The sequence below is a fragment of the Melospiza melodia genome, chromosome 11 (genome assembly GCF_035770615.1).
Source record: "Melospiza melodia melodia isolate bMelMel2 chromosome 11, bMelMel2.pri, whole genome shotgun sequence".
Lineage (NCBI taxonomy): Eukaryota > Metazoa > Chordata > Aves > Passeriformes > Passerellidae > Melospiza > Melospiza melodia.
In genome coordinates this window covers 11,404,398-11,421,755 of record NC_086204.1, presented here as the reverse complement: position 1 = coordinate 11,421,755, position 17,358 = coordinate 11,404,398, and the positions used below count along the sequence as shown (strand labels likewise).

Below are 17,358 nucleotides of genomic sequence, written 5' to 3'. Positions count from 1 at the left end.
AAATCAAAACTAATGGCTACCTGACAAAACTGTGGCTCAGCTGCATGACAACTCAGTTTTCCCTACTCCTCCCTCCAGGACTTCCATATAGCTATCAAATGAACACCCAAATGTGCCTCTTCATAATCCAAGTTTTCAAGTAATGAATGCTTTTATATATTTGCTTATATCTTTAACTGGGAGGGATAAGATAGTTGCCAATACTATCCCTGCCCATTGTTCTTGTGTTTTATCCCATGTCAGAGCACTACTATAATTCCCTCCTCAGTTTTAAATTATGCTTTTCCTCCATGAAAGAAATGCCTCAATAATAGAATAATGAACATTTTTGCTGGAATGCTTCTATTCAATATTAAAATATTGGACAGATTAAAAGTGGTACTAAATAATGTCTGTATTTGTGTAGGAACAGGTGGGATCAGGTAAATAACCAGTAGTGTCTTCAACATACGCATTTTGCCCTGCTGAGGGAACAGAATATAGCTGGTAGAACAAATGTAATAGTCACCTATGTCCAAACATTAAATTTCACCTGGGAACTGAATTTAGATTAGTTGATTTTTTCATACTAGTTGTTATATATATATACTGAGACCTATGGGTCTTTAGAAAAGTGATTTTTCCAAAGGAAATACATTTAGGACAGTATTAACAGCTAGAAGGTATCTGATGACAGGTGATGAATGACTGCTAATTACTGTATGTATTATATGCAGCAAGTCCAACTTTAGATGCATAACTGAGATGAGAGCAGAGCTCATTTCTATACACAAACATAAGCAGCAGTCCCTGACTCCAAGTCCTGACAAGTCTGTCTGCTAAGAAAAAGCCCAAGTACAAGAAATATTTTCAAAATATAGAATCAAAAGATATAACCTCCATTTCAAAAACAGGCTCAATATTTTTTGACAAATAATCTATTCCTATTTATAATATATTGTGTTTACGACTATGTTTGAAAAATGGCTGAATCTTGCATTGGTGCTGGCCATTTCTAGAGAACATTTCATTTTTAAAAGCCTCTTTGGAAGTGCAAAAAAACCTTGCTATGCACATTTTGAATCAATGGTATTGACAGCTGTACCCTATGATCCCCCAGGAGGGTAAGTAGGCTCCCCCAGAACTCGGTTCAGTTACAGCAACGGGAGCCTCCGTGAAGCTCTGCACGACTGTGTGCTTCCAAAAGAGTGTCCAGAATTCCCAGAGAAAGTGCCCCAACAGAAGGTGAACTGAGCAAAGAGAAATTCAGAAAACGGGGAATTTTGGAAACTTTCCTCCAAAGCACCTTGGACAATACCATTTAGTGAGTTTGCTGCTGTAACGATGGCTGAGTCATCCCAGCCCAGTTACTCCACATTCACCCTTCCTAGGGCACCTTATTTTCATCTGATTAATAAGTATTGGCTCATGAACAGCAACTGGACTTTTATGGTCTTTGTCTTCTACAGAATGCATAATGATAGCATTAAGACGCTTCAAATAAAGCTCTTTCATCTCTTATTCCATGGTGGAATATTAAGGTGTACTTTTTCTAGAAGGTTTGGCAAATATCTGAGGACCCCACTACTAACCACAACCAATGAACTGTCAACAAAGACAAGAGTTAATGGCTGGAATAGTATAAATAAAAGCAAAGCAAGCATATAAATAAAAGGTCCTTATCAAACAGCCTAACAGAACATCTCATGTTTGGTTAAGCCTTCGGTGTAAGCGCATCACTACCTTCCCCAGAAAGTCAGCCCAGCCTGCTCTGGAAAGATGGTTATTTCCTCTGCAGTTTAGCAAACCACAGTTCCGCGTGGCTTCCCTGAAAATGACACAAACTACACTGCACCTCCTACCAGAAATCAGCGCTAAAATACCATCTAATTTGTTAGCCAGGGTTCCTGAGCACAGGCACAGCTTGCAGCCAGCGGCTGCTGCCGGCTGCGCTCACACCGTGAGGAAGAGCAGTCACACTGCGAGGAAGGGCAGCCAGAGCGGAACCGAGAGCAGCCGCAGCCCCGGCCGCCAGGTGGGACAGCCATTAGCGGCAATACAGCCCCAAGGCTTTGTCAGGAGGGTTCTCAGCTGCTGCTGGTTTCTAGGAAGTGATGAAACCTAAAAATACCGGGCACTGGAGGGAGGAATCAATAAGCGAGAGAAGGGTGTACCTCTGTCTGCTACCCTGCACCACTCCAGTGTCTTGTTCTGCACAGCATCGAGCCATTCCCTGTCCAGCTGCAGCTTTGACCCCGAGTTGGTCATTTCCTTCTTTTCACTGCAGAAAAGGACTGATACTCCCACATCTGATCTTCCCTCCCTTGCTGGGATTTTCTACATTTCTGTCTGTGTTTTGCTTAGGATACAGTTGCAAAGACTTTTATTAGCCATTTTCCTTTTAAAAATAATTATCGAGTATTTTTTCTTTTCTTTAAAGTGTGAAGTATTTGTTAATTGCAAAGGAAAACATTTAATTTAATGGCATATCTGTTCACAAAACAAAAAAAACAGTGATTGAAAATAGAATGTATGCTGCCACTTTGTGAGAGTCATTTACAGCACAGAAAGACCACTTTGGCAGATACATTTATGTCTATACAAGATTAGATTTCACATTTATTATGTGCATGTGGCATATTATTAATTATTAACACCAAAAATAAATGTTTATGTTTGCAGAAAAACAAGCTGCTAAATTCTGAAAAAATATTGTTGAGGATTTACACATTGTGTCATGTATGTTATGTAAATGGGAACAGCAGAGATTCAGTATTTATTATTAGAACAAGACATTTTTCATTCTGCAAGTGGAAATCCAGGCTGTAAGTTACATACATCCCTGAATCAACAAGTACAATACCTAAGAACAACACTTTGTATAAAAAATAACTGACTTTGCCTTCTCACAGAGGGCACATCTCATGAAAATTCTTTGCCTGCATTCCCCGGGGAACTGCATGGGAATTACAAACACACTGCTCTCAGGAGACCTGAAATGGTCCATTTTCTACCCTAGACCTGAGGAAAAAGTAATGGGGTCCCACAGCCTGCAAGCACGAAACAGTCCCAGCCAAATGAAAAACACTGCTGATGAGGTACTCTTCTCCCAGATTTCATACCTACCCTATTTCAAGATTTCAGACCCCAAGGTCCTGTTCAGAGAAGCTCTCAGCTCTAAAACATCATTGGGAAAGATCTCCTTACCCTCTAAGGAGAAAAAGTCATTATCAAGCTGTATGGAAATGGAGGCAGGAGTAGGATGACTCGCATATCTCTGGATGTAGTGTTCATCAGTGTAACATCATACTCCCAGCTGGCTGCTGGATTACCTTACTCAGGGGTGTGCCTCCACAGGCCTTTCCCACTAGGACTGCCCAGGCCTGCTAAGCTGGGTCTGCTGGTGCACAGTGCTGTGATGGAAGCTGTGGGCTAGACAAGGCACCTGTAGCTGCCAGTATTTTTTGTTCTGTCACCCCGCCTGCTCAGAGAAAACCTCTCACAAACTGTACTGTGATGGAGGTTTTAGAGCAAGGGGTGACATTTTTTTCAGTAGCCTCACTGTCCCCTGCCCTTGAGCTATGCTGAAGCTTGAGCAGTGTCAAAATACTACATAGGGATGTCTGTGTATTCACTACTTCACTGAACAGAGGTCAGGATTTGTCCCCTGCCTGTACAAATCATAGAATCATTCAATGTCCTGAGTTGGTTGCTAGTTCCAATCCTCCTGACATGGGCAGGAACACACCATCCACTAAAACAGGTTGCTGTTTAAAAGCCCCATCCAATTCCTCCTTGAACACTTCCAGGAAGGGGGCATCTACCACTTCTTTGGGCCACCTGTTCCAGAGCCTTACTACCCTCAGAGTAAAAGATTTCTCCCTAATATATAATTTAAATCTATCTGCTTTCAGTTTAAAGCCATTTCCCTTTTCACATGACCATATACTCTTGTAAAAAACCTTTCTTCAGCTCTCTTGCTGTTGGTCTCCTTTAGGTAACTGGAAGGTGCTATAAGGTCCCTCTAGAGCATTCTCTTCTCCAGGTTCAACAACTCTAATGCAGAAACCTTTTGATTTTGTCATTTATCTAAATACAATTTTTCAATCATTCTGCTGTAAGCACTGGAGGCACTAAACATGGAAGCCCAGAACACTCAAATTCTAGACAGCCAATTGATTTTAAAGAAGGCTAAACTACTGTAGGCAAAGTAGCAATAAAGTGGACAGACCAGCTCTGCCGCTGGGAGAATTTGCTGTTTCTTGCCATTTCTACCCCTGTCTCCGCTCAGCAGTAGGAGGCACGGGCAAATTAGCACTACTCTTGCTCTTATCTCCTGCACCTTTTGCCTGCTGCTACTCTGCAAAAACTCCTTCAGCAGGTGACAAAAGAGGTCAGAAATACGTATGCAGTGTGATGGAGGAGCAGAGCAGCACATGGAGCAGCCAGTAGCTCTGCAGAGCAGAGGTGTGCAGAAGCACTGAGCCGCTCTCTGCACAGCAGGACCCTCCCTGCCACCACTCAGCTCCAGCAGCTGCAGCCACTGCCTCCTCTCCCCTGTCCTGCCAGGGCTCTGGCCCCACCAGGAGCAGCCTCTGTTCTGAGGTCAGGGCCCAGCTGCTGCACCACATCACACCTGCAGTTTTCACTGCAGCCCTCAGCCAGCAGCATGCTGAAACACTGAGCTTCAGGCAGGGAAGCTCCCTGTGCATCTGGACACATTTCCAGGGACAGCTGCTACTTCAGGGAAAGCCAGGTACTCTGCTACTGCCCATTGCAGCAGTACTCTGCCGTGGGGAAAGGCACTAATAAAATAATTCTGCTGTATCATTAGAGGTCAACTTGGACTACAGCAAGTAATAAAAGATTCATAATGGCACATGAGGGGATGCACTAAATAGCCAAACCGCAGCTTGAAAACATGCAAAGCTTGTTTAGATTTAGGACTTGGTTAAAAACTTGCAGTTCAGCTGGTGCTTCACCAGAAAAGTTTGCAATCAGCGGTATCACTTCTGTACCACCAATTTATGCTGCTTCTAGTATAAATGATGCCTTGTAGCAAGGAGTGTCCTAATAGGCATAGGTGCTCCCATGTTCAGGCCAGTAATCAAAAATTAATCCCCTTCCCTGATTCTGTTAGGGGCCAATGCCAGCTATTACTGAGAAGACATAAGAAATACTGCTGGAAGCACTTTCAAGATAACACTTTGCCAGTGTTGTGACTTTCCATCCTTTGGTATTTAACAACTGCTAAATCTTCATTTTTAGTCAATTTCCAATCCTGTAAGGCAGGCAGTGGGACCTGAGGTGTTTTTAAATATTCCTTTCAAACTTTGGTTAATCTTATCTTCTGTCTACATATCAAATCTGCTTCAGGAATCCTGCTGAAGTCCAGTCTCAAGGTGCTGTGACAGTGACTTGCCCAGCCCACTTACATGTGAAAACTCATTACTGACTACTAAAAGAATTGTCAGAAATTTAGTACAGGTATTGGTACAGTATTTTCAGTATGGATATAAAAGCACTGTCCCTTCTCTCTTTAACTCCAGCTTGTCACTCTAAAAAGAACAAAAACAACAGATAAATCTCTAGCTGCTGAATTCCATCTGCTTTTTCATCCTTTCAACAGCCTTTGACAAAGAATTTAAATCAGATCTCTTTTCTCTCATGAGCTTAAAATTTGGCTGTAAAGTTTGGCCACATCCTCAGACTAGACTTGATTTTTGGCCATCATTTTTACCAGTAAGGCACATCTAATCTCAGACTTGGTGACACTGCACTCAAACCAGCTGCTCTAGCTTTGATGCAGAAGAGGCCAATACCATTAGCATGAAGAACTTAATGATCTTTGAGGTATCAGATGACTCGATCCTGCCTTTAATCTTTGTGGCCAGCCAGTCCCACCAGGGACTGGTCTCAGGAGGCCAAAGACTCTGCACAGAGGAGAGAAAACTTCCACACATGTCTGGAGGTGAGGTTTAGGGCATGCAAGTGGAGCAGCACAAGGTGCAGAGCAGGTGTGAATGGCACTCTCCAAGCACCCCACTGCCAGTGGCATTGCTGTGACATGAAGAGCCATTCTCTCCACACGTGGCAAGAAGGCATCCTCTCCCAGTTCAAGTCTAAAGCAAGACACCGCTCCCCCAGCACTCCAAAACCATTCCCCTCGCAGCACCTGCAAACAGCTGGTCCAGCCTGGCCCAGAGATGCACAAAGCCACCGCACTCGGAGCGCCAGGAGGCAGCGGAGCCCCACAGCTGGCGCAGGCAGCAGGGCTGCTCCATCCACATGTGCCACTGCAGGACTCGGCTCAGCGCGTACAGTCTCTTGCACTTCGCTGTACAGCCCACCATCTGTCTAGTAATTAGGAAAACAACCCTTTTCTTCCAACTGCATTGAAACTCTGCCCCTCTTCTTTACAAAAGGCCCTATGGAGCCTCGATGCCTGACATGCTTCCAGTTCAAGTGGGAAGAAAAAAATTACTGATTTCCATCTTCTATCCATTTGTACCTCAGGGACCAGGAGGCTGCAAACAAAGCAAGAACTCCTTTTGGGGATTGAAAATCCCTGAAGCTGGTTTTTACCATTCCTTTGATCATTCCTGGCTTTCCCACACAAAGAACTTTTCCATACATGTGGTACCTGCACTAACACGGCCACAGAGATTCCAGAGAATGAATGGAAATACCAAAACAACACCACTGCCCACACAGAGAAAAGAAACCTGGGAGGAACTAGAAGGCATCTTTTTTACTTTGCTGGGTTACCTGCCTTAGGGAAAAGAAGAAAACTGTCCTTCCTAATGACTCCTGCCAGTTATTTCCACAACCTACCAAATTCCATGGCTCAAATAGAGAACAAATTTCTTACTCTTCCATAAATCCCCTGCCTCATTTAATCTGGTTACCTACTGGCATTGCAAACCGCCAAATTTTGTCAACAAAATACAACGGCACTGTTGCCTACATAAATACATTTACCACCTCTTAACATGCAAAACACGCAAACAAACGATAAACGCAGCTTCTGAGCGTTCACAATGCAGCCAGTGTCCCACTGCCCAGCGCTGGCAGCTGCAGTCGGTCAATTTCAGTAACCAGGTAGTTGCCAGGAGTAAGTAAGCACAATTCCTGCACGGGACTTGATAGTCATTAGTTTTAGATACTGTTTTGTAGCTTGGAGAAATCTAAAAGGGAGAAGTGCGTGCGCCTCTCGTTTAAGCGACAGAAGTAGAGGGCGTGCAGGAGGGAGCGAGGAAGCACAGCAGAAGGAGGAGACGGGGTTTTCGCGTCTTTCAGGAGCCCCGAGGGGCTGGTGCGGGGCGGGCGGTCACCGGCAGCACCACAACAGGACAAGTCGCGCTGCCTCCCTGTGTCGGTGCCACTTCGGTGCCGTAGGCAGAGGACGAAGCGGCGCTTCCCCGGCGTGCCCAGCACTGCGGAGGGACCCTCCGGCGAGTTGGGCGGCACGGCACGCTGCCCTGTTCCTGCAGCCGAGCGCGGCTGCGGCGGGGCGCTGGGGTCAGCCCGCCGGGCTCGGGGCTCGGACGGCGGCGGCACGGACAGCACCTCCGCCTGTGCGGTACCAGGCTGAAGCCGAAATAACACGGGAAAATTAGAGCTGCTCCAGCGGCCAGGGCGCAGCCACAGCCCTGCCGGCGGCTGGGCGGCTCCCGCTCCGTTCGGGCGGTAGGTCCCGTCCCGTTGCCCCCCCGCGGGGCAGGCGGCGCCGGCGGTGCGCCCGCGGGGCGGCGGGGCGGGGAGCGCGGCGGCGGGGGGGCGGGCGCGGCGGCGGCGCTAGGGCCGCGCGTTGCGCGGGCCCGGAGGTGGGGTAGCTGCCGCCGCCCCGCTCGCCGGCAGTCGCGGCGAGGTCGCTCCGAAGTGAGGAGGCGCTGCCGCCGCCGCCCCCCGAAGTTTGGCCGCGCCGCCGGAGCCCTCCGCGCCGCAGCCCCGGCCAGGGGCGCACTCCGCTTGCGCCGCGCGCCCATGCCGCGGACGCCGGCGCCCCGCGCGGGGCCGTTTCCGCCCTGAGCGGCGGTGGCGGGCGGGGAGCCCGGCGGGCAGGACCCGCCCGCCGCCCCGCCGAGCGCCGGAGGAGTGCGGCCACCCGCCCGCCGCGCGCCGCCCGCGCCCCGCCAAACTTCGACGCCGACAAGTGCCTGGGCCCTGCCGCGGCCCCGCCGAGCCCCTCCGCGACCCGCCGGAAACTTTCCCGAGGAAGAGCATTCCCCCCCCCTCCACACGCCCTCCCCGCGGCCCTTCATGCCGCCACCGAGGAAGCCCCAGCGCGTCCCAGCGCCGCGGCGGCTCCGCGCCGCCCCGCGGTGAGGCTCGGGCGGCCCGAGCCCGCAGGGTGAGTACAGCCCGCATGCCGCTCCGGGGCAGGATGGGGCGCGGGGGCTGCGCGGCCTGGAGGGGCCGGTGCGGGTGCCGGGGCTGTGTGCGGGGGGTCGCCCCGCCGGGCTCGGGCCACCGACCGCGGGCGGATCGGTGCGGGCCGCGCGCCCCCTGCCGCCCGCGCGGAGCGGAGCGCGCCGGGGCCGGGGCCGGGGCCGGGGCCGGGCTGGGGCGGTACCTGCGCGGTGCCTCCTCCGCCGGAGCTCGGAACCGGGAGCCGGAGCTCGGACCGGGCCGGGCCGCGCCGCGCCGAGCTGTGAAGGGGCGCGGGCGGTGCGAGAGCCCTGAGGGAGCGCGAGCGAGCCCTGAGGGAGGGGCGCGTCCCTCGCGCCGCGCCCGCCCCGCAGCGCGGAGCCAGCGGGGAGAGCGGCGGCCCCGTCGGGCACGGGCGGCGCCGGGCACCGGTCACTGGTACCCAGCCTGGTGTCCTCCCTTGCATCGGAAATTGCAGGCGGCTTTTCTAAACACTCACACGCACACAGAATCCCCAGAGAAAACCCCGCATGGCGGTGAGCAGCGCAGATCAGCTAGACGCGATAAAACAGATGCTTTTCTACTCTCAAAGTTGGTGCATGTGCGGTTTTGGCCTCTGATTGATACACTTTTATTGTTCTGCAATCAACTTTTCACTACTCCGGATCTGATGTGGTAGGAGCCAGCATTACTTCTACAGAAATGTTAGCAAAGAGAGTGAGTGGAACAAGCGGTGGAGATGCTTTTAAAGAGGGAATAAGTCACTGTCTTGCCTAAGGACAATGCGGTTCAGGATGAGAAGCTGTGGCCGGGGAAGCCCGCCAAAGGGAAGAAAACAGCAGAACTTCCCCTGGCTTGTTTTATGTTGTGGTTGTGGTAGTTTGTTTTGGTTTTTTTCGTTTTGTGCTTTTCATGGGGAAAAAATAAAGGTTAATTTCTGGTATATTTCTGGACCTTAACAGGATGATTACTAGAGAGTTTCAAACAGTGGCGATACTCTCATGGAGTTATGAACTTTGTCTCAAACCTCTGACATTGATAAGCAGCACCAACTTTCTAGCTATTTATATAAAATACAGCAATAGCACAGAACAAATTCAGCAACTGGTAGGCATTCATTTTTGAGCCTGAGAACTTTCAGTTAGAAAGTCATCAGCTCACACCATAACTTGAAAGCCTTGTAGCCCTATGCCCTGGACACACTATGTGATGAGCATGCATCGCCTTATTGAGCATGAAGAGTCATTGAAAAAAAATCCAAAACCAAAGCTTGTAACTTCCCCAAATGCTACCTTAAATTCCCAGAGGAAAAACTTGCAGAACAGATTGATGCTAGAGATATTTAAGGCAAGACACTAACAATTATAAAGATGCGAGAGGAAGAAAGCAGCCATGTACTAAGGCTGTAAAATTTAAATAGCTGAAATGCTTTTTACTCCATATTCTGACAGCTGATGATACCTGGCAAGCAATGGCAGTGGTAGTATGATGTGTCAGTCAGCAAAGAATAATGTGTGAAAACCAGAAGTATTTCAAGTATAGTGCCAAATTGCAGGGTTTTGGTAGCTGGTATTTTATTTTCTTTAATTAGGTATCGACATTTTAAATTTCTCCTGAGGCTAAGAAATCTTTTTCTGCTAAATAGTTAAATAAGCTGGATAAGAATAGAACCTAAACTTTGATTGGAACAGTATTTGAGGCCAAAGACACCAAAGTACTTGCTTGAGCATACTGCATTTCATATAAGTATTGACAGAAATAATGTGTATTAAATCATTAAATACAGGTTCCCTTCTTCTTTGAATAGATAAAATAGATAAATAATTTTGCCTTTATAAAAGGGGTTGGTTTGTATGTATGTACAAGGTTCTCAAGTTGCCTAGGTGTAACATTGTATATACAACACGAGGTTAGTAAATGTAACTTGCATGAGGGTTAGAACATTATTTCCTATGTTCTAAACTGGCTTTATATAATTAAAACTGGAGTGGACACGGAGGCGCTTTTTACTTGGGCTTGATTGGATCCATTCATCTGCTTAAGCTCTTCGGGATACAAACTTGAAACATGTTTCCTTTGGAAAAATCTGTTCCGCAGCTGCCGCTGTGGGGAGGTGGCAGCCGGCACTCCTTGCCTTGCCTCGTTGTTTCAGCCAGTTCTCCTCAGGCAATGTAGGGTCTGCTGCTGGCTGTCCTTCCTGCTCCTGAGTGCTGGCAGGGTGCGCTCAGTCCAGTGCATGGTCACTGTGGGAGATGGTCACTATTTTATTACCTCCTTCACGTTCCTGTGGCTTGCCAAAGAGAGGCCCAAGAACTCACCCCTATGGATCTCACAGTGATTTTCCAGCAGGGAGCTCATGCAAGACATCCAGCCGCTCTGGTTGTGAGGAGGGGAAGGGGGTGGATTTTCACACTGATAGAAGGAGGCAAAGGAGGAGTGTTTGCTAACAACCCCTAATGAGACCTGAAGCTCTTCCCTGGCACTGGTGCTGCCAAGATGCATTTTATCTGTTCTGTAAAGGGGGTGTCTCCTCCATCTGCAGAATTAACACGCTGCATGAGCTGTGACTTCCCCATCTGGAAAGGGATGCATGTGCTCAGATGGAGCCACGCTCCGAGAGGAAGGCAGAGCCAGATGTGGCCTTTGCACCGGTGCCTCCTAGTGTTTTCCATAGTGCAGAGGCTGTGGCACATGGAATGTTCAAGGCCCCAGCGCTGCTGCCCCACACAGCAGACACCGGGTGCAGCGTGCTCTGGAGGCTTTGCATACATTTGCTGAAGTCGTCGGGGCAGTTTGCCGTTCCCTTGCCCTCAGCCATCAAGGATGCTGATCCCTCCTTTGCCACCTCCATGGCCCCCGACACCCAGGGTGTGTGACTAGCAGGGTACCGGGAATCGGGACACCAGACAGTAGTTATTAGTGGCGTGTTTGATTACCTTTTTCTAAGGTCAAATGCACAGGCATTACAGGGGACAAAAAGCCCCATTGCCGTGTGTTGCCCACAGCTAGAGGCTTATCACTAAACATCTGGCACAGCTGTAAACTTCAGAAATGTTACTCCAAACGTTTTTTCTACAAAATAATTTAAATAGGTATGTCCTTAGCAATAGGGCACTAAAATGTAAAACGCGTATCATAAGTGACTCTGCAGGAACAAACAAAAGCAAGACAAATCATACAGCTCTGTCAGAAAAAAACCTGGCAGCACTCAGCACATGATCCTTAATGTGCTTTGGTCAATATCTTTCTCTATATCAATGGAAGCTCATTAAAAGAAGATATTGCAGACTAACTGAGCCATGCCATACTAGTTCTTGCCAAAGCTTGACATTTTTAATACATTAATAATATGTTTGTAATGTAATGGAAAACTATTAATCAGAACTGGTTATATGCCAGAAATTTAAGCTATAATTGGCTGCTTCTTGTCAGGAGTGTCTGTTGTACATGGCTACAGCTGCCTAATGCTCAGATGTCTTGCACTCCTCTGCACTTTTTTCTTGTCAGTGCACTAAATTCAATCGATGTTATAGTCTATAATTCTGTGTAACGACCATCATTATGACTGGCTTACTTTAATGAGAATTCGTTATATGGGAAGTATTTTAGCACAGTGTGTTAAGGTAGCAGCTTGCTTCACATTATTTAGTCCTACCCAGTCCTGGTTTATTAGCGGATATGAGTCTCAGCATTATAAAATATTACAGGTAACTAAAGAGCTAGAAAGGAAGATATTAAAGAAAAACTTTTTTTTTTTGCTTCAATATACAAGCTTGCAGTCTAAATATAATTACACTCAGTAACTTCTTATTTCTACACAGAAAAATTGTATTTATTTACTTACTGTTTATTCCAGCTATGACCAAGTCATCTCAAATAAAAGGTATTTGACTTACCATAAATTAAAAATAATTTGCGGCTTCTTCTAGCAAGGAGTTGTTTCCCATTTTTATAGTGACATAGTTTCCTATAACCCTAAGCTATGGGCTCTTGTAGGTGCTTTTTTTCCCCTCTTCAAAATAGCACATACATTGGAAAGGAAACAGGGGAAGAAGTGTCTTTAAAATTATATGGAAAATGTTCTCTGAATTACTGAATTCCAAAATAATATGCAAACACTCCCACTGAAAACAAAAAAAAAAGAATGTAAGGTTGCTACAAAGCCAACAGTACTACCCAGCATGCTTCTTAAAGAGATTTAAATTTAATTTGGTCTTAGATATTTCTGCTTTTGTGTCAGATTCAGATTTGAAGCTTAAATATGTTTGAGCGAATTGAGAATTGTTACTGCAGGAAAATTCAGATATTCTCTGCGTATTCTGATAAAATACATGAGAGTTGTATGGTAACACTTGATAAAATGAATATAATGGAAAATTGCATTTACGTCCATACAGCAATTATTGTAAATTACTTTGCTATGGAAACACAATTCAACCATCTGTTGGCATTTCATGGTGTCTGTAGTTTAGCTCAGTTTAAGATGAAGCATTATTTAAATATAGGGAGGCTGTTTGCGAATAGCTTTGAAGATAAGTTTGGAAAATGAATATTCCCAACGTGACACGTTAAGGAGCTTACCAGGTCACACACCTCTTCCCGTGGCTGTGGGATGTAGGAGGTTCATGACACTGGGCATGATTTAAAGCTGGGAAGCAAAGCAGGCTGCAGAAAGTGGCGACTTACGGTTGTTTCTCAACATCTGTCCGGCGGGTCTGGCTCGGTTTTCGCATCCAGACAAAGGAAGTGTGGAAGTGCTGCAGCGTGTGGCTGAAATCCCCTGCCGACAGCCCCGCGCCCTGGCTCCCCAACCTCGAGTGGCACAGGCTGACAAATGTGCTGGAATTCCTAGCCCTGGTTTTCCTTCACCCTGTTTAGGGTACTTACTCTGTGTTTGCAGTTTTCCTCATACAGAATTTGGATTTTTTTTTTTTCCTGCGTTATTTAGGAAATAGATATTTGAAGTTGCTATGATATACTTCTAGCATTTTATACCTGTAATAATGTGATTCAGGTGCTACAAAGTGAGGAGATCTCTAGTTGTTTGGGCATATATCTGCTGTGAAATAAGTGCTGAGTTATCAGGTACAGCGACCCTCAAACCTAAGAAAATAAGGGGGGAAAGCATTCTTATAGTAAGCTACAAAATAAGCCATTATCTTTATCAGATAGTTTGTCATCAGTGTTGTCAGTAAATCACAGTTCAAAGGCAAAAAAAAAGGGAGCAAAACTCTTGCAATGCTAATGAGAAATGTCAAGGAAATTGAATTGTACTTGCCATATCTTTGTTAGTCTTAAAATAATAATAATCTAAAAGAAATGTGTAAGGCTTTAGGAGCTCCATGAGGTCCTCCTGCCAAGAAGCTACTAGCACCTGCTAGCCCTGATGCCCAGCTCTGTGTCACTTGAATAAAAGAATTTTGCTGCTGCTGCCCTGCAGTGCTGGGCTGCCTGCTCCCCTGCCTGCCTGCACCATCTGGGCCATGGCTGAATTCAGTAGTTTGCTCTCCATTTTTGCTAGGGTGAAAATACAGTTTTGGAAGCAGGAACCTCTAACTCACCTGGAACATTATAAATCTGTCTTTGTTAGAGTACAGTTAAATCCTTCATGTCAAAATACTTTTCATTGTGAATGATTTTGGTAGTTACTTCATTCTAGCACAGAACCCACAGTAAAGGTTATCCATATTGTACCAATTTGCTTTGTATTGCATCAAACCTTCAAAATGTCAACATATCGTATATTTTGTAATGCATTGATTCTTGGACAATAACTCTTAATTTTTATTGTTTCTAAAAGGGTGCTGGTGCCAGAAGAAAAGGATGATTGATGGGAAACAGACACCAGCCTATAGACACTCACCCTCTTCCTTCGGATACTGATTTATCAGTGTGTCCAGGCATCCCCTGCGAGCCCTGAGCACGGAGGATCACTCAGGGTTATCAACGGTGGAGCTCAAGACCTGCAACTTCACAAATTATTATCTGCTCTTGGACATCTTTTACAAGAAGCCCTGACAGATAAGTTATAAGCTGAAGGACAAGCGCTGCATGGCTGTGAAAAGCTGTCATCAGGGCCTGGGTGGCTTCTACCAAAGTCTTTAACATAGTGAAACAAACATCCCATCCCAATGCTTCACGTTTAAGTTGGAACCTATTTTATAAACACATACGTTATATGTACATATAATCTCTAGACTGCACATACGCCGGCACTGAGCGTCCTTACGAAGCTGACATAAAAGGATTTAGAAATGTATTTGTCAAGATTCCTGTCACTTCACACCCTCTGGGTTACTGTATCCTCCGTGATGCAGCACTACCCCTCTGTGTGGGGACACTATGACGTCTGTAAGACTCAGATTTACACGGAAGAAGGAAAAGTATGGGATTACATGGCCTGCCAGCCAGAAGCCAGAGACATGATCAAATATGTAAAAGTGACTCTGGATCCCCCCGACATAACATGTGGAGATCCTCCTGAAACTTTCTGTGCGATGGTAAGGCAAGCTTTTCATTTTGCATAATTAGTGGGAGTATATTTGTGATAGATGGCTTCAGAATAGAAGCCCTAGAGTGCACACAAAATTATCCAAGAAAACCTGCATCATATTCCAAATGTGAAAGGTTCTTCTGTACAAAACTCTGAGCAGTACATTAAGCTGAGCAATGAGATATTCTGCTTATGAGCACTTGACTTTATCGGAATTCATTGTCTCTCTACAGCAACTTTTAATGTATCAAAAGAAATCAGCATAAAACTCTTATTGTGCTAACCCATAACTGGGATGGCCTTTGCCTGATCAAGAAAGATTTGAATGAACTGATTCTACTAAATCAGTTTAAAGCATCATAGCATGGCATAATTAAGTCTAATTTCCAAACAGCAAGACTGGTTGAACTCAATTGCTAAAGCTTAAACAATGGTGTTGGGAGTTGGGCTGTTGAAGTTTTCCCAGCTACCCAACGAGCTGTAGCAGGTCTATATGGACAGTGCAGCTAAAAATCACCTCCAAGCTCTAGCAACTACTCACAGCTTTCTTCCTAGCTGAAACTGTAGGCATTCAAGAAAACTAAGAGAGACCAGAGCTCCTCATTTTACATGGTTCTAAAATAGACTGGGTTTGGAAATGTTTGGCTTGGTAAGTAAATGTACAGGTATAAGAATCTGAGAGACACTACATATGTATATACACACACACATATATGTGGGTGTGTATGTCTATCAATATTTACAGCTGTGCTGCTCCCAAGTGCTTGATAGATCACACTGTGAGAAGTTTCAGATAAGGAGATCTTAACTTGTAGATAACTTCTTTGTGCTCACACTTACAGAGGCTCTCTTTTCTTTGCGATTGGATATTTCTGTTAAGTAGTGAGTGGAAGATACTGAGTTCTTTGAAAAGAAAATAAAAGATTTGTTTTACAAATCATGCACACTTACATCTGTTAATACAGCACTGGAAACATGCCCCACATTACCTACATTATTTAAATTTGAAAGACCAATGAGTTCTGGTAAGTGAGGTTATCACAACTGAGAAAAGTCTACAAGATATTTGTTTGCCTGTGTACAAATCATCATTGCTGGGTGACAGCATCCCCGCAGGAAGGAAATTTGCTTTTAAATGCCTTGTGGCATCATTTTCCACCACTGCTGTTGTGTAAGGAGTTCAGATCCAACCACACATACATTTAAGGCATTATTTGCACACATGCAGCTGCTTCCCACAGCAGTACATTATGGTAATAGCCACGTGATAAATTGCGAAGCCACATGAATAAATTACATTCACTATGAACCTTTGACTGCACCACTTGCTCTCTGCCCACTAATCCATCTCTGCTGACATGTCTTTGACACTCCAAATTTCCAAGCAGTTTCAAGCAGCCACTGTTTAAAAACAAATGGAAGTCATGTGCCCCACATAATATTGTCTTATTGTTTTTTTTTCCTTAATCTTGAAATACATTTTTTCCATCTGAGTAGTAGTAGCTGTGATTTAGCATTCAATAATATTTAGTAACTCATCATCTAATGCAAAAAGTTTTTCTTTTAATGAGAAAAAAACCCATAAGAAACAAACCTGCCCAATAAAACTTGTTTCTTCCTTTTAGTGCAGATAAACATTGCAGCAGTTCCTATCTTAAGTAATACTGTAAGTTTCTGAAGGCCTTTGTTATTAGTATGCACTCTAGTTAGAACAACAATTTTAAACAAAAAACAACAAGGCAAAGAAAAGACATTTTGATTAAATCTAAGTGTTAAAAATGGTGCCAGAACTCCCCTTGAAAACATTTGACCACACCAGCTCATCAGTGCTATGATGTGGGAGGAAAGTTTGCTTGGGAGTGACCTGAGATTACAGCTGTAGCTCACCTGCAGCTTAAGCCTGTGAGATGCAGAAGGCCACCAGAATCCTCACATGAGAAGCAGAGAAAGGGGAGTACCTGGGGAAGAGAGAGAGAGAGCCCACAGAACAAGTGTGCATTCAGCTACACAAGTGTAGAGTGACTGACTCTTACATGATAAACTGTGGGATTTGTTTCCAGGATAGATGTAGATTGTACATATCCACTGTATTTAGATATGCATTGGTAATGGCTTGTCTTGCTTGAAACATAAGGAAAATGACAGAAATATTTAATGTTCCTAAGGTATTGCCCATGGCTCGCAGCAGAGCATTCTCATCCCTAAAAATGCATTGTCTATCTGTACCATAGCTGGCTGTAGGAATTAGATATTTACTGCAAAAGGAGGTTTTATGTATTTTGTAGTGCTGAGCCCTTGGAATTTTTGAGATCTTGAATTTTTGTGTTCACTTTTAGTTTTAGAAAATGAGTTAAGATAGCACTGACATACTTGGAGAAAGTGGGCAGTGGAAAAAAGTTATTTCGTGTTAGGCATGTTCTTGTGCTAAAAAAGCCCAAATTTGAAGTGACAAAGATGCAAAGGTTTCTTTTCAGCACGGTGAAGTGCCAAACTGGCTTATACAAATGCTTGGTTTT

At 45.4% G+C, this 17,358-nt stretch overlaps 1 protein-coding gene across 3 annotated transcripts in view; it reads left to right on the top strand.

Moving 5' to 3' along the window:
* Nucleotides 1-8,148: 8,148 nt before the first annotated feature.
* NTNG1 (netrin G1) overlaps nt 8,149-17,358 on the top strand; it is a 148,113-nt gene continuing 138,903 nt past the window's right edge. The window contains exons 1-2 of one of the 3 annotated variants that reach the window (XM_063165578.1): nt 8,149-8,332; nt 14,150-14,849. In XM_063165578.1, the coding sequence (XP_063021648.1) occupies nt 14,604-14,849 (246 nt within the window). In that variant the 5' untranslated portion in view covers nt 8,149-8,332; nt 14,150-14,603. Of the gene's footprint in view, nt 8,333-8,792; nt 9,025-14,149; nt 14,850-17,358 lie in introns of those variants that run through there. The other 2 variants (XM_063165580.1, XM_063165579.1) reach the window with 2 other exon arrangements.